General features: G+C 65.6%; 5 protein-coding genes and 4 non-coding genes across 12 annotated transcripts; 6 read left to right on the top strand and 3 right to left on the bottom strand.

Moving 5' to 3' along the window:
- Positions 1–292: 292 nt before the first annotated feature.
- SURF6 (surfeit 6) lies at positions 293–4,387 on the bottom strand. The gene is made up of 5 exons (XM_054727005.1): positions 3,971–4,387; positions 3,248–3,451; positions 2,598–2,686; positions 1,557–1,760; positions 293–1,477 (listed from the first exon to the last, which is right to left on the bottom strand). The coding sequence occupies exons 1-5, from the start codon at positions 4,062–4,064 to the stop codon at positions 986–988; spliced, it is 1,083 nt and encodes a 360-aa protein (XP_054582980.1). The 5' UTR covers positions 4,065–4,387; the 3' UTR covers positions 293–985.
- A 961-nt stretch (positions 4,388–5,348) lies between these two features.
- MED22 (mediator complex subunit 22) lies at positions 5,349–10,686 on the bottom strand. 2 transcript variants are annotated; one of them, XM_008152492.3, is made up of 5 exons: positions 10,526–10,679; positions 9,839–9,990; positions 9,046–9,126; positions 8,112–8,320; positions 5,349–6,043 (listed from the first exon to the last, which is right to left on the bottom strand). In XM_008152492.3, the coding sequence occupies exons 2-5, from the start codon at positions 9,959–9,961 to the stop codon at positions 5,854–5,856; spliced, it is 603 nt and encodes a 200-aa protein (XP_008150714.2). In that variant the 5' UTR covers positions 9,962–9,990; positions 10,526–10,679; the 3' UTR covers positions 5,349–5,853. The 2 variants fall into 2 exon arrangements, with proteins under 2 accessions (XP_008150714.2, XP_054582986.1); XM_054727011.1 differs by having other exon boundaries at positions 5,953–7,506; positions 10,526–10,686.
- A 93-nt stretch (positions 10,687–10,779) lies between these two features.
- On the top strand, positions 10,780–13,795 carry RPL7A (ribosomal protein L7a). Of its 2 annotated transcripts, none has more exons than XM_008152491.3 (8): positions 10,780–10,842; positions 11,432–11,552; positions 11,881–12,030; positions 12,289–12,429; positions 12,631–12,710; positions 13,013–13,143; positions 13,446–13,515; positions 13,636–13,795. In XM_008152491.3, the coding sequence occupies exons 1-8, from the start codon at positions 10,840–10,842 to the stop codon at positions 13,738–13,740; spliced, it is 801 nt and encodes a 266-aa protein (XP_008150713.1). In that variant the 5' UTR covers positions 10,780–10,839; the 3' UTR covers positions 13,741–13,795. The 2 variants fall into 2 exon arrangements, with proteins under 2 accessions (XP_008150713.1, XP_054582983.1); XM_054727008.1 differs by lacking the exon at positions 10,780–10,842 and adding an exon at positions 11,257–11,278.
- LOC114226795 (small nucleolar RNA SNORD24) lies at positions 11,240–11,314 on the top strand. The gene has a single exon (XR_003612906.1). It is a non-coding gene; the product is annotated as a small nucleolar RNA SNORD24 (small nucleolar RNA).
- On the top strand, positions 11,744–11,811 carry LOC114226796 (small nucleolar RNA SNORD24). The gene has a single exon (XR_003612907.1). It is a non-coding gene; the product is annotated as a small nucleolar RNA SNORD24 (small nucleolar RNA).
- LOC114226792 (small nucleolar RNA SNORD36) lies at positions 12,873–12,945 on the top strand. Its single transcript, XR_003612904.1, has one exon. It is a non-coding gene; the product is annotated as a small nucleolar RNA SNORD36 (small nucleolar RNA).
- Positions 13,295–13,361, top strand: LOC114226794 (small nucleolar RNA SNORD36). Its single transcript, XR_003612905.1, has one exon. It is a non-coding gene; the product is annotated as a small nucleolar RNA SNORD36 (small nucleolar RNA).
- A 266-nt stretch (positions 13,796–14,061) lies between the features above and the next one.
- LOC103296152 (surfeit locus protein 1) lies at positions 14,062–18,186 on the bottom strand. The gene is made up of 9 exons (XM_054727006.1): positions 18,105–18,186; positions 17,964–18,015; positions 16,805–16,938; positions 16,644–16,726; positions 15,663–15,854; positions 14,835–14,907; positions 14,576–14,738; positions 14,265–14,346; positions 14,062–14,190 (listed from the first exon to the last, which is right to left on the bottom strand). The coding sequence occupies exons 1-9, from the start codon at positions 18,156–18,158 to the stop codon at positions 14,121–14,123; spliced, it is 903 nt and encodes a 300-aa protein (XP_054582981.1). The 5' UTR covers positions 18,159–18,186; the 3' UTR covers positions 14,062–14,120.
- An 18-nt stretch (positions 18,187–18,204) lies between these two features.
- SURF2 (surfeit 2) lies at positions 18,205–23,192 on the top strand. Of its 2 annotated transcripts, none has more exons than XM_054727009.1 (6): positions 18,205–18,356; positions 19,255–19,409; positions 20,007–20,110; positions 22,140–22,331; positions 22,487–22,650; positions 23,089–23,192. In XM_054727009.1, exons 1-6 carry the CDS (start codon positions 18,279–18,281, stop codon positions 23,167–23,169), a joined length of 774 nt encoding a protein of 257 aa, XP_054582984.1. In that variant the 5' UTR covers positions 18,205–18,278; the 3' UTR covers positions 23,170–23,192. The 2 variants fall into 2 exon arrangements, with proteins under 2 accessions (XP_054582984.1, XP_054582985.1); XM_054727010.1 differs by having other exon boundaries at positions 23,092–23,192.
- Positions 23,193–23,343: the final 151 nt, after the last annotated feature.

Consider the following 23,343-nt stretch of genomic DNA (forward strand, 5'->3'; position numbering starts at 1 on the left):
ACTGAAACACATGCTCCTGGTGGAAACGAACCCGGGACCTTTCCGGCCGAGCTATCCACTGAGCCAAACTGGCTGGGGCGACTCTTAAACCTCCCACTCTTATGTGAACTGTGGCCTCCCTGCAGTTGCCCAGCAGCCTGGAAGCTGGACCGGGGCCCACGTTAGGGCTGCTCTGCCTGAACCCCCTTGACACCTGGCGAGTCTTCACCCCTGGCGGCGCTTTCTGCCTGCGTCCCTGTGTCCCACAGCACGGCCACCCCAGCTCCCTTGCAGTTACAGCTCATTGCCGGGGTTTCGTCAAAGAACTTTATTAACAGCTTCACTGGAATAGAATCCACATTCCCACCAAACCCACCGGAGTTTTTCCACTGCATTCATCCCCGCCTGCGGGCTTGGGCTCAATTCCACCGCCTTCCTCAGCTCACCACGCCCTTCTGCCTCCGGGGCTGAGCCACCCTGCCCTGCCCCCCCCCCCCCTCAGTTACTACAGCTCCTCTCAGGAGTCCTCTGAGGGTTCTTAACGTGCACGTCCACCTGGAATTCTAACGTTCACCCTTCTTACAGGTAAACAGAGTAATCCCATTCCAGTCCCGCCCGAGGTCACCCAGTGACCGGCCGTCAGCTCCGTCTTGGGCTCGGGTACAGGCGCCGGGTTTTGTCTCTTCCAAGTTTGGACTGACCAGGCAGCCACCAAGGCCTTCCTTCCTGCTCCTGGGGACGGGGCAGGGGGGGAGGAGCAGCGAGCGCCCCAAGTCCCCAGGGCCTCCACACTGCTCCCTTGCCCCTCAGCCTGAACACTTGGGGGGGGGCTTCCTGGTCTCACAAGACAAGGCGGGAGCCCATCTGGTTCACCCCTCCCCTGGGGTCTGGGGTCCTGTTCTCACTGACGTCCTCCCTCGCCCAGGTGACCGAGCCTGTGAGTGAGTCTGCACAGGCGGGGGGCTGGCCCAGGTGCAGCCGCGGGCGGGGGGGGGGGGGGGCGCCCTCAGGCCAGGCCGGCCCGCTCCAGGTCCTGCGGGAGGACCCGGCCCTTCCTGCGGGCCTTCTCCAGGCGCCGCTCGGCCTTGGCCGCCTTCTTCTTGCGCAGGTTCTGGCGGCGGTGCTCCTGCCGCCGCTGCATCTTCTCCACCACGTGGGCCGTGCGCTTCTCCCAGCGCCGCTGCCGCTGCGCCCGCCGCTGCTCCTTGCGCTTCAGCGCGGCCTGCAGCAGGCGCTCGTCGTCGCGGACCCGCACGCCCTCGGCGCGGTACAGCGCGGTGGTCCACCGCATCCTGCTCTCCAGCGCCCGCGCCTCCCCCGCGTCCCGCTCCCGCAGCGCCTCCAGCCGCTCCTGCCGCGCCTGCAGCCGCTCCAGCAGCTGCCGGTAGTTCCTGCCCGTGAGCGGCGGCAGCTTCCCCTTCAGCTTCTGCCGCTTCTCCTTCCTGCGCTGGGCCTTGCTGGCCGGCTGCTCGCCGCCCGCCTCCGCCTCCACCTCCACCTGGGGAGAAGGGGGCCCGGTCACCGCCGCTCCCCACTCCCCTCACACAGCCCCGGGGCCCCGCCCCGCCCGGCCTCACCTTGTTGAACAGCAGCCCCGCCTGCCCCTGCGCCTCCTGGCCGGGCGCCTCGGGGGCCGGCTCCGCAGCCTCCGCGGGCCCCGCGGCCTTGGCCGCCTTCTCCTTGGCCCTCAGCTCCCTCCGCTTCCGCTTCTTCCGGTCCCGCTCCTGCTTCCGCCGCCGTCTTTTCTCCAAAGCGGCGGGGGACAGCTCCTGGGGGCCGCCCTGGCGAGGGAAAGCCCGGTTCACGGTTCTCCCAACTTCCGCCCCGCCCGCGTGGGCTCAGGGAGGGGGCTCGGGAGGAAACCCTTGTGCAGGACAAGGGGACCCGCGGGCAATGACCAGGGTGCTTTACAGACTCATTGTCACCAAATCTCCCCGCGACCCGACTCGGCAGATGCTGTCCACCACTGCACAGGGCAGGTGGCTCGGCCAAGGCCACACCAGCACCGGGTACCCGCTCAGAACCGGGCGCCCGTGCGGACCACGGCACTGCTCTGTGACCAGCCCAAGCTCCGCCTCACCAACAGCCTTCACCCCCGACCCCCGACCCAGACCCCACGGGAGGAAGGCAGGGCCTGGAGCTGACTCACCCAGGGCAGTGCGGAAAGAAGTGGGGGGCTGTCCCCACACAGCAAGAGGCCTGGGGGGGAGGGAGGGTCCCCAGCACAAGGGCAGTGGTGGCCGAGTCAGAGTCAGAGAGCGACCAGTGCCATTCAGAGAAGCTGAGGCTGGTTCAGGCCCCAGCCTTGGGCAGGTCACCTCATCCCGGCCCCGCCTACCGCACGGCTGCCGGGACATCCCGAAGGACAGAAGTGCCACCAACATGTGTTCAGCAAAGGCGGCGTCCCGGAGGGAAGGGGCTGAGCCTCTCCTGGGCCAAAAGGCCGGTGACCCTGGGGACTGAGGCTCCCCGAGACAAGAACACCCGACCTCCGGCAGAATGGAGGTGCCGAGGCCCCTCCTGTGCCTGAAATGCGGCTCAGGCCCACCGTGGCCGGCAGAGGGGGAAACACTGCAGCCAACCCGCGGCTCCTGGCACCCGAGCTCTCCCCCACCTACCTGGCCCCGGGCCTCCTGGATCTTCTCATGCAGCCGCTGCCGCAGAACATCCAGGGCGAAGAGGGAGTCAGGCTCCGGGGCGGGGCCATCTGCAAGGAAGGAGTCAGAGGGCTGAAGGGAGACTCCCCTCCCCAGGGCCCAGCTCCGAAGCCTGAGTCTCACGCACTGCCTCCCCTGGTGGCCACTGATGGACCTGCAAGGCAGTCCCAATAAATCCCGCCCTCTTCAGCCCGGATGGCCCCAGACCTCCTCGGGGTCAGGACGTTCCTGTTAGGATGGAATGCTTCCTACGGGAAAGCCAAACCGTCTTTCATTTTCAACATCTGCAGCCTGTGCTTCGCCTGAACAAGTCAGCTTTCACGACGGCCCTTCGGGTGCTTGAGGGCAGCGAGACTCCTGAAGCCAAGCTGTTCCAGGTCCTCACAGCCTTGCCGTGCCCCAGATCCCGGTCACCATTTGGCCTGGAACCACCGTGCACATCCTGGGATCCCATCCACCCACAGAGCCTGTGATCTGTCCTCTGAAAGCCCGCTCTTTGGGGAGTCCCCCGTTAGTTACCCCAGGGTGTCTGACACCTTTTCTTATGACTCCAGGGGAGCGTGTCTGCCTGGATCCCAGCTGGCCCTGCCCAGCGTCCTGGACCTCCTCACCTGCAGGGACCCCGGGGGAGCCAGAGGGCCTCTCCTGCTTGGCTGCCAGGGGCTTCCTGGCCTGGGAAGCTGCCCGGGGCTTCTCCCCCTGGGCCCGGGCCTTGGACTCCACGGCCTTCTCCCCCTGCTCCCGGGGTTTCTTCTGTGCTCTCTTCCTCTTCTTTTTTGGGGGTCCGGCAGCGTCCGAGCCTTGAGTCTTGCCCACTGGAAAACAAAACGAGACAGTGATGCTGTCCCGATCTCTGCGACCCATTCAATAGGCAGAAGGACTTGCAAAGGCTTTGATCCCAGAAGATGCCAAAGGCGAACCAGGATGAAGGATCCCGTGATCCTGTCCGTAGAGCTCAGAACCACAAACTTCCGAGACTGGCCACACGAATCAAAACCCTGGTCAACGTGCCCACACGAGACCCAGCAGTGAGATTGCGTGCTGGGTTCACACACAGACTGCGCCTCAAGGCCATCACACCGTCATTGAGGGGGAACCCTGGGTGGGCAGAGGCGCCGAAACCCGCGGACCCCCAGGCTGACGCGCCCGACCACCAGGGAAACACGGGGACTTGAGACATGACTTGTATTTCCTTTTCGTGTGTTACATGCTCGGTTCACGCACACACGTGTCTAGTCCACCCCAAGGCTCCTCGGGGTGCGGTGCGGTGCAGGCCGCGCAGGGAGGGGGCACCCCCTTCCGAAGCCCTCCCGGTCCCGCGGGCTGCGCTTTACCCGACTTGCGCGGGTGCGGCTCGGGGCTGGGCCGGGAGCAGATCTTCCGGGCCAGGCTCTGCAGATAGGCGTCCTTGGCGAGCAGGGACGCCATGGCCGGAGGCTCGGGAAGGGCTCCCTCCGGGTGCTGCTCCGGGTACGAGAGCGCGGCGTCCCAGGTCCGGGCCGGTCTCCCCCTGCGACTCACACCCGGTGCCCCGCCCGCGCGACCCTAACCACCCAGGTCGCGGCCGCGGCGCCGCTCGTCCGGAACACCACGTGCGCAGGCGCCGCCAGTCGAGCGCCGAGTCGCCCCCGCGCGGTGCTCGATTCGCCACGCCTGGCTCCACCGGAAGAGGCCCGCGGGGCGGAGCGCAGCGCAGCGCATTGTGGGCCGCGGGCGGAGCGGGGCCCGTGGGCGTGGCCTCCGGGGGCACCAGGAGCCCGGCCGGCGTCGGTCACTCCCAGGCCCGGCCTCTGCGTCCGCAACCCCGTGCCCCGCGCACAGCAGGCGCCCCCCGGGCCGGCGACAGGGCGAGGCCGGCTTTGGCCTCGCACTCGGGGGCGCGGGCCCAGGGGGAGGCCGGCCAGACCGCCTCGGCCAGAAAGGACTGCGCGCCACGCAGGTGCCGGCGGGTCAGAGCCCTCGGGGTACAGGGGTGAAGGCACACACTGCGCCCTCGGCGCTTGTTTCTGGGGCGACTGGCGCAGAGTCGATGCGTGAAGGGCGGTCACGGGGAACGCCCCGGAGAAGGGGCTGGGACGGGCCGCTCCCTCCGCCTTTGCCCCACACGCACTCCTCTTGGTTGAAATCTCTCTCCCCTCGAGGATCGGCACAAGTTCCCTCCCCAGTTAAAATGCTGTGGGCAGAGGAGGCCACCCACCTGCCGACGGGGGAACAGGCAGAGGGGGAGCAACTCCCCAGCCTCCCGGGCAGGAGCCACCGTCTGGTGCCTCTGCTTGGCCGTGGGGGTCTCTGGACCTGAGGTGGGTCAGCTGTGTCCCCCCACCCCTGAGGCGGATGGTGGGCTGTGCGTTACCTCCTCCACACACCAGGACCAGGCCTCCCTCATGGAGGTGTCTGCCCGAGTGACAGGGCGCAGGGCTGCAGCCCCGCCCGCCCCGCTCTCCCAGGTGACCCGGCAGTGGCGCTGGGCCTGGGCTCTGTGGTTGATTTCTGCTCTCTGCCTCCCCACGCCTCCCTGAAGTGCCGGCGACAACGGACCTGGGTGCAGTGAGGACTGGAAGGGACCAGAGTGCCGGTGCCTCGGTGGCGCAACATGCAGCACGGCAGCAGCGCTTCATTCATTCAGCGCTTCACTCGTTCATTCACGTCAAGGATCTAGGTCCCAGGCAGTGCTGGGCGGCCAGGTGTGAGCAGGGAAGAACCAGCCAAAGCCACAGGCAGTGCTGTTTTTATTCAGCTGTCTCGCACAAAAGATGAGCCACCAGAACGTGTGCCGCGAAACCGGGAAGGACCCGCCACCGGGCTCCCGTGAACCACAGAACCCCCACCCCCAGCTCCGCAGGGACCCTTGGGGCGAGGCGGAATGGTGGCTGCACAGGAGGCCTGGTGTGGACTTGGCCATGGCTGTCCACCCAGAGCCCCCTCCCCACTTTAAACAGCAGGCTCGGGTCCCAGCATCGGCCATGCTGTCTGCCCGGCTGTTAGACTTCCTTCCACCCAGCAGCCCGGAAGGTAGTGAACAGAGGTGACTCTAGGAAGAGTGGGCCACTCTGGAAATAGGGGGGAACTACTCTCCCTCCACACTCCTGGGTGGGCTGTCCCTGGGCCGACGGGGTTCCCAAGGAGGCCACAGCAGCTCCCCAGCGGAAGCCAAGGCCGAGCAGGGCGCCAGATTTTGTTCCTAAATCCCAGGGGCTGGTGGAGAGAGCGGAGAGGCTCAGGCATGCTCTGTGGGGCCAGGCCCGCTAGCGTGGGAGTGGGCGGCGGCGGCGGCCTGCAGGGGGCCAGCGCTGGGCTCTGGGGACGCCCGCAGGGGGGCGGCGAGGCCATCGGCAGCGTCTGTGTCGAGGTCCAGCCTCCAGTAAGCTTCGCACAGAGGCAGATCGTTAGCTTCGCAGAGACTGGAGCTTTTCCACCACCAGAGCCCGGGGAGACAGGAGCAGGCAGAGGGGCGCCAGGGAGGGAAAGCGACACAGGAGCAGAGTTAAGAAAACAGACCGGGCCCCAGACCTGCCTCTCCCCTCTGGGTAGGCGCTCGTTCAAGCAGGCCTGGCTGAGTGGGAGGCACATGGGGACCCCGTGTCAGGGTCCTTCAGCACCTCAAAGGGGGAGGGGGGACTGTCTAGGACCAGCCCATGCAGGTCTGTGTGGCCCCAGCAGGTCCCTCCGCTGTTCTAGCAGGTGTCCGCCCTGTCTGAGAGTCACCTGGCTGTCCTAGCCCCTGCTGCCACCCCATCCTGGGCGGGGCGCGGCCAGCGTCACCGGTAGTGGCAGCCCGCATCCAGAGCCCATGGCTCCCACACTTGGCAAGAATCCTGAGGCAGAGACCCCGTCTTATCTCTGGGTCTGCCCTTGGCCGGGACAGCCTGGACGGGCGACAGGAACAGAGGCCCTGGTGTTGGTCCTGTACCCCGCCTCCCTGTCACGGCTGTGGAGGCGGGTGAGGGTGCAGGGGAAGAGCAGGGCTCGGGGTATGGGGGCTGACGGCCCTTCTCCCGCACCGTCCTGCCCTGCCTGCGGCTGCTCCCTCGCTCCGCCCTCAGCGTTCAGTCTCAGAAACCACCCTGGTCAGAGCAGTGTCCCGAGGACGGCAGAGGGAGAAGCAGACAAAGAGCAAATCATGAGTGGAAAGCGGCCGAGCAAGCGTGGAGGTGGGCGAGCGGGGCGCAGAGGGTGGAGGGGCTGAGCACTGGGGGCTCAGGTGGGGCGCAGCCAGGGGATAAGCAGGGAGGGTACACAGCCCGCACGGGGCATCACGGATGAGGGAGGAGCTCGGGATGCCGGAGGGGCCACCAGGCAGGCCCAGACCCGTGGGCGAACCAGAGGCTGACGGGCAGGTGTGGGAAGCCTGGCCCACAGGCCCTGCCGAGTGACCTTGGGCAGGTCCGCTCCTCCTGGCTCTCACCCTCAAGCGGCCTGGCCCTTAGGGATGACGGGTACGCGAAGGGACTGTACCAAACCAGTGTGACTGGGCCATGTCCCCAGCAGGGTCTGAGCTCCCCCACGGGGAACCCACTCGGGACTCTTCTCCGAAGGCCGGTGTGTTAGGAGGCAATCGCCACAAGTCTGCTGAGCCGATGGGTCTCAGGGACCAGAGGCGGCTCCAGACACTCTGGAAAGTCTAGAACCACTCCAGCCGGGCAGTGACATGATGACCCTTCCCACAGAGGCCTCGCTGGGCGGGACCATGCGGGTGACATTGAACCCAAGGCAGGGAACCAAGCCCCAGACCACAGAGCACGCTGGCTCTGGGCCTCCGTGGCCCCTGCACGGCTCCCACGGGGCAGCAAGGAGCGTTGGGAACCTACCCCGGGAGGGACAGCTGTCTGGGAGAGCACCAGGGGGCCCGGGCTGCATGTCGGCGGACAAGCTAACGGGAACGGAGGATAAGGCCGCATAAGTTACACGTGGACTAGGACTTCTCAAAGGCCTCAGGTTTCAGGATTCTAAGTGGCCCCACGAGGGCTGGGTGATGGGCTGCGCCCACTGCTGTATCCCTGTGCTCAGCCCGGGCCTGGCATGGAGGGGGCTGGGGCTCTGGCTCTGGGGACAAGGCTGAGCCCCCGCTACTTGGGATTTTCCCTCCTCCTTCCCAGGACCCCCGCACCCGCACCTGCACAGTGTGGGCGCCGGGTGATGCCCACACGGAATCACCTCGGTGGGCAAGCAGTGGCGCCCTGGGCATAGCCTGGGCGGCCATGAGGAACTAGCCCAGCCTCGGACAGGCAGGTCCCAAGAGAGGCAAGGGCACCCTGGGCAGGAACGCTGGCTCTGGCCTGCCAAGCCTGCAAGTTCTGTGAGTTTCGCCCCAGGGCCCAGGGCCCGGGGGGTGGGAGTGTCTGTTGGTCGAACGCTCTGACCGGGAGGTGCGCTCCGACCCCGCCCGGGCTCTGCTGCGGGACCAGGCGGGGAGTGGAAAACAGGAGCTGGGGCTGCGGGCTGCGGGCTGCGGTCCGGGTGCAGCCCTATTGGTACCTGGACGAGTAGTACTCCTCCTCCAGCTCGTAGAGGTCGATGGAGACCTCGTCCCGCAGGGTGGTGAGCTTGCGGTCGCACTCCTCCTGCAGCGCCCGGAGCTGCTGGTTGCGCTGGTCGATGGCCTCGTTCACCGACGGGAAGTCGTTCAGGATCAGGAACTGCTTGAGGTCGGACACCAGCTTCATCAGGGACTCACCGGCTCGGACCTGTGGTGACGGCCAGAGCAGGCAGGTGGGGGCGTGCAGCACCCTGTCTCCCTGGGCTGGAGGCCGGAGCCATGGCCTCCGTTTCCTCATCGGCAAAGTGGGGCTACGGCCCTGGCCTTCTCAGGGCCACTGTGAGAAGCGAGAGCGCCAGGCGGTAAGCTGCGGGAGGGCAGGGTCCACAGCGCCCCGCACCCCGCCTGCGGCCCAGGGGAGACGGCAGGTGGCATCAGCTCCCAGCCCCCACCCCGCTTGGCCCCTGGCTCGGAGCTGGTGGTATGATCTCCAATCACTCAGGTTGTGCAAGCACAAGCTCGGCCTCCAAACCCCGGGCCCGCAGAGGGGACCGCTGTCCCGTTAGCGCCCACCCTGCCCGGGGGCAGCTCCCCGGCCAGCTGGGCGGTCCCTGTGGGAGCTTTTCCTGTTTCCACCCGTGGGCACACACCCAAGGAAGTGATTGATGTGCTTGTTCGGTGACGTCAGAGGGGACCAAACGCAGGTCCCGTTTCACTCAGAAATTCGCCTCTGCTCTCGTAACGAATCCAGGGAACTTTCTCGTCAACAAGGAAGAGCCGACCCTTTCCAGGCACCGCACGGTGCGCTACAGGACGGGCGAGGCCGGTTCCCTGCCCGCCCCTCACACTGCCATGGACAGCCCCCCTCCCAGGAGACCACACGGGGACCCCCAGGGCTGGAGCCCGGACCGGGCCTGGCACCTGGTGACTTACGATGTTGGCGGCGCGTACGTGCATCTCATAATTGTCCTGCTCGCCTTGAGTGGCCCGGGACACCTGCGTCTCGTCCTCAATCTAGGACAGACAAGGAAGTCTACGTTAGCAGGTGCCAGCGGCTGCACAGCACACTCCGCGGCGACCGTCGGCTTCCCTCTTGCTCCAAGGAGAGGACAGATGGGTGCCTGCAGGCTGACTGCGCCAGGTGCAGGGAGGGCCTGCCATGCCCTTTGGGGTGTGGAGCCCTGGAGCCCTGTTCCGTGCAGTGTCACCAGCTCGGGCACTCAGTAAACGGAACAGATAAGTAAAGAGAATGATTTTTAAAAAATACCTTTTTATTGACTTGAGAGGGAGTGAGAGAGGGAGAGAGAGAAAGAGAAACATCCATCAGTTGCCCCTCACACACACCTGACGGGGGACCAAACCTCACTCCTCGGGCATGTGCCCTGACCATGAATCAAACTGGTGGCCCTCGGTGCACAGGACGATGCTCCCACTGAGCCACCCTGGCCAGGGCAACAAGGACCTTTTTTAAAGTGACCATTTATGGAGCACTTCTTGGGTGTCAGACACCATGTAAGCCCTTGGCCATCATTATCTTACAAAACCCTGGCTGATCCGGCTCAGGAGATAGAGCATCGGCCACATGTTCTCGGCATGGGGACAAGGGCCCACGGCAGCTTATCCCCCCCTGGGGGGCCAGGGTGCTCCGTGACACGCGGGACCAGAGCAGGCGGTCCTGGGCTCACTGTCCCCACTCCAGCAGGTGCAGACGGGCCGCCCCACCCACCTTGGCGGTCTTGATGATCTCGGTGAAGTTGTCCATGATGGACTTGATGTCGTCCTTGAGCCGCTTGTTGTAGGACTGCAGCAGCGTCTCCTTGCTCTGCGGCAGGGCTCTCTGCTGGGCCATGGCGGGGCCTCCGTCCGTGCAGGCAGCACCTGGGACCGGAGTCTGATGTAGGCAGAGCCATCCCCAGTCACCACCCTCCAGGGCCCAGAGACCGTGCAGCTCTCCGGGGATTCCCTTCCTGCCAAACTCGGGCAACCACTCGCACACCGTGCACTGCGGGGCCTCACGCCCGCTCCCCGGGAGAGCTCATCCTAGGACCCTTGGCAAGCCGGCAACACCCTGTCCCGGTCCAGCCCAGACTTCTCCGAGGCCAGGCCACACACGCCCGCGAGAGGCCTGCAGGAGCGCCCCCTGCCCGCTGCCGGGCTTCCCGCCCCTATCCCTGCGCCGCCTCTTCACCCAGCGGATCTTACGACTCTGCCCCGTCCGTCACCCAGGTCTAGGCCGGGCTCCGCAGCGCCGACAGCCTCCCCGCTCCGGGGTCTCGTCGGGACCACCCTCCCTCCCTGCGCCCCAGCGCTCGGCCCGGGGCCTGGCGCACGGCCAAAGGACCCAACTGGCGGTCTCCGCGCCGTTCTGGGGTACAGCACACGGCGACCCGCCCCGCCACTCCAACGCCCGCACCTTGTCCGCAGACCTCGGGCCCGGCGGGCACCTGGCCAGGATGGGCTTGAGGACGAGCAAGCGCCCCCCGGGAAGTGCCGGCTCCCTGGCGCCACTCAGCACCCGGAGTGTCCCGCCGCCATATCCACGCCCCTTCCGATCTCACAGACCCACCCACCCTGCTCTAGGCACCGCCCCCGACCGAAGGGCCGGCGAAAGGAGTGCTGTCGCTTTAAATTCGAAATCCCGCGCAGGCTCCAGTTCTCGCGATCTCTGAGGTCGCATACATATTTCCCACAATTCCCTCTTCTTTCTCTCTCCTCCTGTCGCCCAAGATGGTGAGTGTTTCCGTGATACGGTATGCCGGCGCCGGGCCTGGGCTCTATCCGCTGCCATCCTCCTCGGGACTCGGTCGCGCGGGGGTCCCTCCACCGCCCGGAGCGAGGAGAGCCCCGCGGGGCCTGGCACAGAGGGCATTGGGCCGGGATAGACTCCCCGGCAAGCGCTGCGAATCGGGGTTTGGATCGGATGCGGCCTGGAGCCTGCCCCGGGGCGGGGCCTTAGGCGAGGGGTTCCGAGTCCGCTTGTTGTTTGTGGAGTCGGACTCCCTAGGGGACCACTGTCCCCGTGTTGGGGGTGCAGCGCTGTGGGACGGGGCCGTCCCCGCTGTCCGCCTCCTAAAGCTCTGACCTCAGCCTTTGGGCAGCGCCGCGACAACGTGGCTGCCTCGGCTCGTGCAGATGATGTGAAAGAATATTTGCTATCTGAGCAATGGTGAGGACGTCCCTAACCACCAAGATCGCTGATGCACGAGCCGGGGGCCGGGCTCGCTGCCGCGCCGCGTGGGCGTGAGTCTGGGGCCCAGCCCGGCCCGGCGCCCCGAAGGAGCTGGCGGGGCGGAGGCTTACCTGGGTTTCCTCTGCCCAGCCGAAGGGGAAGAAGGCCAAGGGGAAGAAGGTGGCGCCGGCCCCTGCTGTCGTGAAGAAGCAGGAGGCCAAGAAGGTGGTCAACCCCCTGTTTGAGAAAAGGCCCAAGAACTTTGGCATTGGTGAGTGAGAGGGGGCGAAATGGCAGGGCTGCCGGCGAAAAGCGGCATTTATTGGACGGGTGATGTCCTTACCGGTGGGCTTGGAGGGGGCTGCCGTGATGGGGATTCTCCGTTTGCCACTTTGTAGCTGTAAACTGGGCCCCGTTCCTACCTGCCCCCCCCCCCCCCCCCCCCCGGGAGGGGCGGCCGCGTGCAGATGATGTGAGAACGTTTGCTCTGCGAGATGTGATGACGCTGAACCACCAAGATCGCTGATGCGCCTGCACTCGCGGCCCCAGACGTGAACCAGGTGAGCGAGCCGCGCTCAGTGCTGGCCTTTGCCTCGCAGGACAGGACATCCAGCCCAAAAGGGACCTCACCCGCTTTGTCAAGTGGCCCCGCTACATTCGGCTGCAGCGGCAAAGGGCTATTCTCTACAAGCGGCTGAAAGTGCCGCCTGCCATTAACCAGTTCACCCAGGCCCTGGACCGCCAAACAGGTAGGTGTGGCTTCAGGCCAGCGCTGGGAGGGAGTTCCCGCCCACGGCCGTGTTTACCGTCTCGACTTGGGTAGTGGGCAGTGGGCGGTAGACGGGTTTGTTGAAATTCGGGGCTCCCTGTTTAGTTTCCAGACCCTGAAGGTGGCATAACTGAAGGGATTGTGTGCATGGAAGTGCAACTCGCACCTCACCCTTGTTGCGTGAGGTGAGGAAGGGTAGCCCTTAGCCTACGAGCCTGAGCGGGCGGTCTCTCCCCAGCTACTCAGCTGCTGAAGCTGGCCCACAAGTACAGGCCTGAGACCAAGCAAGAGAAGAAGCAGCGGTTGCTGGCCCGGGCTGAGAAAAAAGCTGCCGGCAAAGGGGATGTTCCCACCAAGAGGCCCCCCGTCCTTCGAGCAGGTGATGGGTTTCTCCTGGCGGTGGGGGGCGGGGGGAGGGAGGGAGGGAGGCAGGCTGTCACTAGTCAGGTGTGGGCTTCCTCATCTGTAGTCACTGAAGAGTAAATGGAGCCTCTAACCCCGAGGCACCGCTGGGCCCTGTGTAGAGGTGTTTTATGGACAGCACCCCGGCCCCCGCTCATGCAGACTGGCTGTGTTCTAGGGGTGAACACGGTCACCACCCTGGTGGAGAACAAGAAGGCCCAGCTGGTGGTGATAGCGCACGACGTGGACCCCATTGAGGTACGTGGCCTTGAGCACTGGCAGCTGAACTGAGACTGGGTCTCTGTCGGTGCCTACAGAGAAAGCTTCCTTCTGAGCCTGACACGTGAAGAGGCCAGAGTGGGCTGACAGCTTTTCGTTTGAGGACAGTACTGACAAGGGACCCAGCTTGCCTCGTGGCTCTTGCAATGATGTGACTTTCTCACTGAATTCATCCTTGAAGTGCAAATACATGAGCTTTTTAACCCTGAGCAATTGCTGCCCAGCTAACTTAGGTAATGGCTCCTGGTCAGAATGCACTCTGAGCTAACGCTGTCTTCCAGCTGGTGGTCTTCCTGCCCGCCCTGTGCCGGAAGATGGGGGTCCCCTACTGCATCATCAAGGGCAAGGCCAGGCTGGGGCGCCTCGTCCACAGGAAGACCTGCACCACTGTCGCCTTCACACAGGTTAACTCGTAAGTACGCCGCGCGGCCCCAAACCCAAGTGTGCGCAGGGGACAGCCTTCCCACCCCCGCTCTGCCCCCCAGTTCACTTCATCTCTCTGGATTTTATCTTAAAAGCGCAAATGTTCTAGCTTAAAGGAATAAATACATTTAGCTGAACCTTTGCCGATGATGGTTACGAATTTCTTCACCTGAATAAACCGTGTGGTCATGTTGTGTCTGAGGCAAAAGGCTTGCTGTGTTTGGAGCCAACAGGGCTCCATTTCCGCTCTGGAAGGGGCCAGCAGTCTGACCCACACCTCTGTCTCCTTAGGGAAGACAAGGGAGCTCTGGCTAAGCTGGTGGAGGCCATCCGGACCAACTACAACGACAGATACGATGAGGTAAGAAGCGCTTCCCTGTCTCGGGTGAATCAGGCCTTCAGCCCGAGGACGGCCTGGCTCCTCATGAGCCGTGCAAACGGGACCGCTGGGCCAGACTAACTCCTGCTCTTGTCCTTGCAGATCCGCCGCCACTGGGGAGGCAACGTGCTGGGTCCAAAGTCGGTGGCCCGCATCGCCAAGCTGGAGAAGGCCAAGGCTAAGGAGCTGGCCACTAAGCTGGGCTAAGTGTGCACTGTTGAGTTTTCTGTACATAAAAGTAATAAAAATTCTCCTCAGCCAGCGTCTTGGGCCTTTGGGGCTGAAGGTGATTTATTGCCGGCGAGAAGTCTGGGAGGGTGCAAGTGCATTTTCAAACCGGGGGCCTTGAACTAACTACTGTGCAAGTTGCGGTGTGTGGGTCCATTTAAAAAACGCTGTCTGCATCTGCTGCCCAGCCGTACGCGCACTCCAACACTGAGCCACGCCTGGCTTTTCTGATCGACCAGGGAACTTGCTCATTCAGGTGGCCATGATTTGTTTATACCGAAAGCATGTGGCCCAGTTAAGCCCAGTCTGTTGAAATATTTATTCAGTGACTCCCAGGACAGGCTACATCAGTAATCTTGTCACGTGCCAGGAGTGCGGCGTAGGAACTTCTTAACCCACAGGTATGACGTGGCCGCACAGAGTCCGTACCTTGGGTTGGAAGGAAGTGTCGGTGAGCAGTTCTGAAGGGGAGGGGCCAGGGAGCACCTGAGGTGGGGACTCACCAGGTGATGATGTACTGCAGGTGCTCGTTCCGCAGGGTCACTCTGGTCTGCCCTCCGATGGGTCCTCCGGGGACTGTGCTCTCTGCAGAGACAGTAGGTGTTGGCACTGGTCTCCCGCCAGCCGCTTGGCCAGCGGATTCCTTGGGGGCCTTGCTAGCCAGCTCTCCCAGAGCTGTAGTTTTGAACTTCGCCAATTTCAGGTCACCTCAACAGGACCTTCCACCTGTACCTGACCAGGTGGTCCCCCCCCCCCCACCCCCCCCCAGCACATAGGAACCGACTACAGCTTGTTGGCCTGGCCGGCCACGTACTGAAGTCTGCATCGATGAAAATGGGCTCTGTGCCTGTGAGCTTGGCCATGGCCTCCAGGTCCCTGTAGTACCAGTGGTTCCTTTCTGGGTTGTTCTCCGGAACAAAAGGCTTCCTGCTTTCTGTCAGCCTCACCATCCCAACCAGGTCCACTTCTCCCTCAATCTAAAAAAAAGTGAGGGTGTCCCTCAGGGCACAGCAAGGAGGGGGCTCCCAGAGCCCTGCTCACCTGGGGGACAGTCCCACCCCTTCGCCCCGTACCTGGCCTTTCTTCCGAGTGTCGGGATTCAGTTTCTTCCTGGGGACAAACCCTCTGTTCACCAGGATGCTCAGCCTAGATGGGGAAGCCGGTTTCAGGCGGGAAAGGGCTTGGAGAGAGGGTCACGCTGGCTTCTGCGCCTTCAGGAACTGGTGCTGCCACGGGAGGGCTTAAACCAGGACGGCGGAGACGGGCCATGTGCCCGGGTCCTGATGGGTAAGAGCCACCAACCCCTGGAGGGAAGCCAAGGTGGGCCCTCACCCCCATACCTTCCTTGTGCCGCACCTACTGCAGCATGCAGCCAGTGACGCCCACCAGGGCGTGGGCTCAGGCTCCCTTCCCTCCCCGCTGAAGGCCGGGCAGCGCAGCCTGCTAGAGCCCAACGGGCCCATCCCAGTCCCAACCAGGAGGCTGTGGGTGACCGGGCCCCAGGGTTTCATTTGTCCATTGACATTCGGGAAGCTGCTCTACTGCACTGCCCTTCTGCGCTGGCTCTTCTCCCTGGAATGCTCTTCCCTCCCTTCGCGCCAAGTCTGGCCCAGATGGCACCTTGGACACCTTCCCTGAGCTGGCTCCCTCCAGAGTTCCTGTCACTCCCTTCCTGCTGCGCCATCATGAATGAGGTGGCCACTGGACAGACCGTTCGCACCTCCCCTTTCAGAGCCCCCAGGATGAGCCGGCTCGATGTCTGGGTTACAAAATCAAGTCTTTATGGAATCCAACCTTCTAGGTTCTTGGGTTCCCCAGGGTCTTCCCAGGGTGGGGGGCTGAGAAGGGAAGATGAAGGGCTGCCCTGACCACACCTGCCAGGCTCCCTGCGTGTCACTCACCCCAGGTCGGTGCAGTGGAAGGGGGTGATGACGTAGGCACCGCTCTGGGCCGAGGACGAGAGCCGGCCAGCCTCCCGGGCCTCCCGCTCCGGGTCCACCATGGTCCGTGGCATCATGTACAGCTCCTTGGAGTGGTCAAAGTGCCCCCTGACCTTCACCGGCCGGTACTCCAGGTTCTTCAGCTCCAATGGGCTATGCGGGAGCGGGGACGAGTGCAGCTGAAGCCAAACCCTCTCAGGGCTGCAAGCCACAAAGCCCGCTGCGGCCTCAGGATGTGGGTGATGAGGGGGCAGCTGGGGTGCAGGGAGTGCCCGCTACAGGGACAGCTGACCTGTGCTGCCAACCAGTCCACGTTTTCATGAGAAGCCAGAAGGGGAACTCCTCCACGGACTTGGTCAGTGTGGCTAAAACCCTGTTTGCACCCCTAAATGGAGGTTTTGTTGAATATAGCCGTTCCTCTAGGGCAGTGGTCGGCAAACTCAGTCACCAGAGCCAAATATCAACAGTACAGCGATTGAAATTTCTTTTGAGAGCCAAATTTTTTAAACTTCTTCTAATGCCACTTCTTCACAATAGACTCGCCCAGGCCATGGTATTTTGTGGAAGAGCCACACTCAAGGGGCCAAAGAGCCGCATGTGGCTCGCGAGCCGCAGTTTACCGACCACGGGGCTAGGGCAGTAGCATCATTTGGGGCACTTTCAAAATACCACTAAGAGGGGACAACGCCTGCTCCCCTCCAGCTAAGAGTTCCTGCGCTAGGGGCCATCAGCACTGGGGATCCCTCAGGCACACGGCCTGCAGAGGGGGACACCCAGGGCCACAGGCTTTCCACCATTTCAGGCAGTTTCCCAAGGGCGACCATGTCAGCAAGCAGCCCAGCAGGGCCGCCCACCTGAGGGCCAGGACCCCAGCAGGAGCAGCCCCGCCCCACGGCTGACCAGGGTGAGGAGCCCCGGCCCCGGCCCCAGCCCCGCACTCACTCTGCGGGCAGCGGGACAGGCTCAGCCAGGATTCTAGACTCCAGCTCTGAGATCAGCTTCAGCTTCCACTTGCGACGCTGGACCTACGGAAACAGCAGAGGCCCAAGCAGACGGCAGCGGGTCCAGGGCTCGGAGCCACAAGAGCCGGAGGCCAGTCTTACCTGCCATGTCCCCAGGCCAAAGGCAGTCACAGGAATGAGCAGCAGGAGCCACTGGAGGAAGGAGTCGTCCTCTGCTTTGGTGGCAGGCGCCTCTGCTGCGGAGCTGCCGCACCTGCTCGGCCTCCAGGCCAGCCCTAGGGAGTTTCACACGGGCCTGGGGTCGCCAGCCCCGGGGAGCACGGGGTGCATCCAGGAGGGAAGGGCCCACACCTGCAGGCAGGAGCCAGCTAGCAGCTCCCGTGTCCAGCCCAGGGCCCCGCACGTGGCACTCAGTGGATGTTTACTGACTGAATGAGCCCCAGGGCTTGGTCGTGGCTGCCACAGACCATGACCCGGGTGACTCATGGCCGCACCTCACGCCTTCCACGCGGGAGGGTGCTGTGATGTGTGTATTCTACTGCGCCGAGATGCACCGCGTGGACTAACGTGGTTGAAGAGGCAGGAATGTGATAGAAACTCAGGACAGTGCTCCACAGAGCTCTCGTAACAGCTTTGCCTTTTCTTTATTTTTCAAGTTAAAAGACAAAATTTATTTACAAAGTTACGGAGGTAGAAGCGAGCCAGCTGGGTTGCCTAGGCTCAGGCGTGTTCCCGAGAGGGAGAGATTTTAAAAAATTTACTCATTTAAGGGAGGAAGGGAGGAGAGCCATCAATTTGTTGTTTCACCTATGTATGCATTCATTATGTTCCCTGACCAGGGATCGAACCCTCCATCTTGGCATCTGAGCTGCCCTTTTTTCATTGCTCACAAATCCAGAGACGGAACAAGATGCACAGAAAGTGCACTGAGGCTCTCAGAGGAGTCCCTTCCCCGGAGAGCGCCATGGCCTCCTGGGTGGCAGAAAAGCGGGCCTGGGCGGGGGCCTTACAAAGTGCCCTCCTGGGGGCACAGCACTGCACCCCTGCTGCCGTCCAGGGGCCTCACGCCGCCTGCCGAGCAGACGAGCTTTCCCGGGTCTCACACACCGGGTTCCGCTCAGGTTGGCCCCGCCCTCATTCGGCCACCGAGACGCCGGTCAGTTGGCGTCCCCGGGCGCAGTCAGGCTCCGTTAGGAGGCACCGAGTCTACGAGGCGGTCAGAGCCCGGCTCCGCGCCCCCAGACCCCGCCCCGTGCAGCGCGGGGCGCGTGTCCCAGGTCCCTCCTGGGCGAGTCCTCACCTGCGCGCGAGGGGACCACGAGGACGCTCCTCCAGACCGCGCGGGCCGGGGCCTGCGGAGACGCGGGGCCGCTGAGCTCCCCCGGCCCGGGGCGGGCACCCCCGCTCCCCCCGCCGCCCCGCCCCGCCCCGCCCCGCTCACCGGCCCCGCGCCCGAGGCGCGCAGCAACTGCCCCAGCAACCGAGCCGCCGCCATCGCCCCGCGAGCCCTTCCGGGGTCGGACCGCGTTTGCTTCCGGGGCACCGCCAAGCCCCGCCCCCGGCCCCGAGGTGGTTCGAGCGACGCCAGGCTTCCAGGTCCGTCAGCCGCCCGGCCATGAGCGAGCCGCCGCCCGACGTGCGCGCCTTCCTGCGCGAGCACCCCAGCCTGCGCCTGCAGCCCGGCGCCCGCAAGGTGCGCGGGGGGGGCCCACTGCCCCGGGACCCCCTGAGCGCCCCGGGACCCCAGGACTACCCTGCCTCCCCGCCTGCCCCCGCCCCCGACTGCCCCCGGGACCCCCTCACCGCCCGCCCCCGGGACCCCCTCACCGCCCCGGGACCCCCAGGACTACCCTGCCTCCCTGCCTGCCCCCGCCCCCCGACTGTCCCCGGGACCCCCTCACCGCCCCGGGACCCCCAGGACTACCCTGCCTCCCCGCCTGCCCCCGCCCCCCGACTGCCCCCGGGACCCCCTCACCGCCCCGGGACCCCCAGGACTACCCTGCCTCCCTGCCTGCCCCCGCCCCCCGGCTGCCCCCGGGACCCCCTCACCGCCCCGGGACCCCCAGGACTACCCTGCCTCCCTGCCTGCCCCCGCCCCCCGACTGTCCCCGGGACCCTCAGGACTACCCTGCCTCCCCGCCTGCCCCCGCCCCCCGACTGCCCCCGGGACCCCCTCACCGCCCCGGGACCCCCAGGACTACCCTGCCTCCCTGCCTGCCCCCGCCCCCCGGCTGCCCCCGGGACCCCCTCACCGCCCCGGGACCCCCAGGACTACCCTGCCTCCCCGCCTGCCCCCGCCCCCCGACTGCCCCCGGGACCCCCTCACCGCCCCGGGACCCCCAGGACTACCCTGCCTCCCCGCCTGCCCCCGCCCCCCGACTGCCCCCGGGATCCCCCGAGCGCCCCGGGACCCCCAGGACTACCCTGCCTCCCAGCCTGCCCCCGCCCCCCGACTGCCCCCGGGATCCCCCGAGCGCCCCGGGACCCCCAGGACTACCCTGCCTCCCAGCCTGCCCCCGCCCCCCGGGTACCCCCGGGACCCCCTCACCGCCCGCCCCCGGGACCCCCTCACCGGCCGCCCCCCGCCACAGGTGAAGTGCGCTCTGACGGGCCACGAGCTCCCCTGCCGCCTGCCCGAGCTCCAGGTCTACACCAGCGGCAAGAAGTACCGGCGGCGGGCCCGCGCCTCCCCTGCCTTCGCCTACGCCGAGTTCGAGCCGCACATCGTGCCCAGCACCAAGAACCCGTACGTGGGCCGGGCGGGCCGGGGCGGGGGCAGCCTGGCACCGCCACTGGCCGCTGCTCGGGGAGACTCCACATGCCACCCCTGTCTGTGGGCGCCCACTGCCTGGGAGCTGGGAGGCGGGAGCTGACAGTCCCTGCGAGGCCCGTGCCTGCGGAGTTGGCTCTTTTGGGAACCGGAGGCTGGCCTGCTCCCTACGGGACGGGACGCCCGGGGCTTCCCCCTGAGGCTCTGCTCCAGGTCAGGCTCCCATTTGCACTTTAAGGGGGACTGGTTTAGGTGAGGGTGTGGGTGACAGAAACTGTGCCGAGGAAGAGGTGATGGCCTGGCGGGCGCGCATTCGTGAACTTGAACGCTGAGTCCTCAACATGCGCGCTCACAGCACAGCAGTCGGGGAGGCTGGCCAGGCCACGCGCCAAGCAAACGTGAGGCCAGGTCCGTCTGGCCCAGCGGCCCCCCGCCCGGCGGGGTGGACCTGCTCAGGGGCGTGTAAGAACCGGGGTGCCCAGACCACTTCCTGGGCGCCCCTCCCCCGCCGGCCTCGGTGGTTCTGAGGGGGCCGGTGTGCTGCTCCTGCAAACAGCTCCCTCCGACCCCTAGGCGCCAGCTGTTCTGCAAACTCACCCTGCGGCACATCAACCGGTCCCCGGAGCACGTGCTGCGGCACACGCGGGGCCGCCGCTACCAGAAAGCTCTGTGCAAATGTAAGTGGGGGTGGGCACAGCTGCCCGGTCACGGGTGTTTGGGGGCGTGCCTGCCCTCCCCAGGATGCGCACCCCTCGAGGGCAGGCGTGGTCTGGGCCATTCTGTGGCAGTGCCCGGGGGATTGCCGGCTCCCAGAACTGCCCCTCACTCACTGCTCGGCAGGTTCAGTTGACCTGAACTAGAGAGAAGCTCCTGCGGCCTCTCGTCCACGTACAGTGAAGGGCGCGGTTGGAGGACCTGCGCAGTAAGGGCAGGTTGTGCTCAGTGCTTGAGGGGCGCTGGGCAGCCAGGAGGGCCTGCCTGACTCAGCGGGAAGAGGACAGGATCTGGGCCAGGTCCCAGGCTGGGCGTGGGAGGCCCTGCAGGACCTGCCTTCCGGGTGCCATCACGCACTAGAGGGGGAGAAAGTGTGGGGGGGGGCGGGAGCACAGAGGGCCTTGGAGGCCGTGGTCAGGAGCACGTGCCGCCGGATGCGTGAACGGGGTGGGGGTGAAGCAGGGACTGGCGTGACCGGTGCGTCTCCACCCCTTTCCTCTGGGGGCAGAGGGGCGGCGGCGAGGAGTGGAAGAGGGAGGGGAGTGGGTCCTGCGGGCTCCCCGGGGTCACCAGGTGTGGGCAGGGAGGGCGGAACGCTGTGGACAGGTTCTAACCTGGCGGTGGGGTTGCCAGATGAGGAGGAGGCGGCGGGGCAGGAAGTTCCCGACTTGAGAACTGGTAGGTGACAGCGGCACCATGAAGTTAGGAGCGTGGGGTCTGAATAGGCTTCGGGGGAAATTGAAAGTGAAACCCGAGCACTTTAAATGGGAGGTGTGACAGGGACGTGGCTGTTGGACTGACATGGACCAGCTCTCAGGTGATGCAAATCACTGACACAGACGTGGCTTTGGCATCCACGGAGCCCGCTGAGAAGGGACAGAGTGGGGCCTGGGTACCAAGGAGCCCTGGGAAGGTGGGAGGACCCGGGTGTCGGGCAGAGAGGAAGGAGGGACTCTTATCAGATGCCAAGGGGAGGTGAGAGAAAGGTGAGCTGGAGATGAGACAGGCAGCTGGTCCGAGGCGGGGACAGCCAGGCTGGAGGGCAGAGGCCGCAGCCGGAGGCGGGGAGGAGGGCCAGGCAGGGGCAGTCAGGTGGGATGGATGGGAAGACGGGACGAGGAGGCCGGAGGCTGTCCTGCTTCCTGTGCAGCAGAGACCGCCCTCCCCTGGGGCGGGAGGGTCGCTTTCCACCCCGTCTCTGGCCCACAAACCGGCCCCACAAAGCCTGTGCCGGCGCCGGAAGGGGCTGGTCCTCTGGTCATGGGCAGCGGCCCGGGGGGCAGGAGGGGCGGGGGGCTGGGCTGGTTCCCCATCAGTGAGAGTCACTACGAGGCTGAACCGCGGGCAGAGAGAGCATGGGGAGGCATTGCGTGGGGCGAGGGCGCCTGGCCAAGGGGGCTGAGGGGATGCCCTGTGGGGGTTCTGGCCGTGCCGAGGCCGGAGTGGGTGGCAGAGACGGAGAGGGGATCGGGTCCTGGAGGTGGTCAGAAGTGGGCAATGACCCCAGCAGGCTCGTCCACCCCATGGATGGTGACAGGAGTTGGGGGGAGTGAGAGCCAGGCCCCCGGGGAGCTGCACTGCACTGGGGAGGCCGGTGCTGATGGAGGGCCGGGGAGTCCTCAGTGCAGGAGGGACAGTGAGCTCCATCCTTCCATCCCCGTTCTTGCCCTGTGCTCCGGCCAGAGGTCAACAGAGGGGCACCCATTCCATGAGCCACTGTGCTTGCCTCCGGTGACAGGCCGGCACGGTTTCCAGGTCGGGTGCCCTGGGCCCCTGCAGCCTGGCGGGCCCGGCCAGAGGCGGGTGCTCACGCCCAGTAGATCTGTGCCCTGTTGTCCACCGGCCACACCCCCGCTGGCCTCACCTGTCCTGGTAGGAACCGAGCTGGCGGCATTTCTCTGCCTCCGCTGCTCTGTGCCTAGTGGGGTGGGGCCCGGGCCCGGAGGACGGGAGGCGAGGAGAGAGCCGTGTGCTGTGCTGGCCCCTCTGCAGATGAGGAGTGTCAGAAGCAGGGTGTGGAATACGTGCCCGCCTGCCTCCTGCACAAGAGGAGGAGGAGGGAAGACCAGACGGACAGTGACCGGCCACCCCGCCGGAGACCAGCCTTCTGGGAGCCCGAGTCCAGCGATGGTGACGGCACAGCCCCGAGTGACAGTGACGACAGCATGGCCGACCTGTACCCACGTGAGCGGGATGTGCTCCCTGCCCCTCCCGCTCCCTCCGCTCCCACTCCCGCTCCCCCTGGCCGGCCTGGCCGTCTCCAGCAGCCCGCTCCTTTCTCCACGTGCCCCTAGCCCCTGCACAGGCGGCGACCCTCACCAGATCCCTCTTCCTTCCAGCCGAGCTGTTCACCAAAAAGGACCCGGCAGGGGCCGAGCACGGGGACGGCGCTGATGACGTTCTGACCGATGAGGACGAGAGGCCCAGGCACCCGAGAGAAGCGGGCGCTGGGGACGGAGAGGGGAGGGGCGGGGCCCGGGAGCTGGCCCTCAAGCGCCGGAAGGTGAGTGGTCCCCCCAGGGCTGCTCACTCGGCAGCAGTGTCCTTAGCGATGGTTCCATTTCCCTGGAAAAATAAAACGGCCCTTTGTGCAGAGAACACCCCAAGCTCATGACACGCAAGCGAGGAGCCAGGGCTGCGCTGACGGGCGGGGCTTTGGGTCTGCACCTGCGGGAGCCCGGCTGCCCGGACAGGTGCCCGAGTGCAGCGCAGGAGCCGAGAGGCCCCCCATAGACGCCACTCTGAGCCTGTGCGGAAGGGGCGGGGCTAGAGGAGGTCAAAGGGCTAGAAGAGGTCAAGGTCTGCGTTTGGGGGTCGCAGCGCTGCCTTGGATGAGCCAGCAGCTCTGAGGGAAACTGGGCGGAACCCTCCTCTGTGGACGGGGCGGGCTGCCTCGCACCCGCTCGCCTGGGAGCTCACTGCAACTCTGTCCCCGCCACAGCAGCAGTCGGGCCCATCAAAGAAGTTCAAAAGCCGTCACCGCGAGCCGAAGCACGTCCGCTCTTCCAAGCAGGCGGGTTAATAAACGTTTGCCAGAGACCGACAGCCTTCGCGAGTCCTTGGGGTTTCCACCCCTCGCGGCCCAGCTGCCCCCGTGCCCTCCCAGCGGGTGGGGGGTCCTGGGGTTTCTCCATCCACTCCTCTGGCTGCCCCAGGAGCAGGGCTGGGTCCGTCCCGTGGGGACCCTGAGGGGAGA

The sequence above is a fragment of the Eptesicus fuscus genome, chromosome 15 (genome assembly GCF_027574615.1).
Source record: "Eptesicus fuscus isolate TK198812 chromosome 15, DD_ASM_mEF_20220401, whole genome shotgun sequence".
Taxonomy (NCBI): Eukaryota; Metazoa; Chordata; class Mammalia; order Chiroptera; family Vespertilionidae; genus Eptesicus; species Eptesicus fuscus.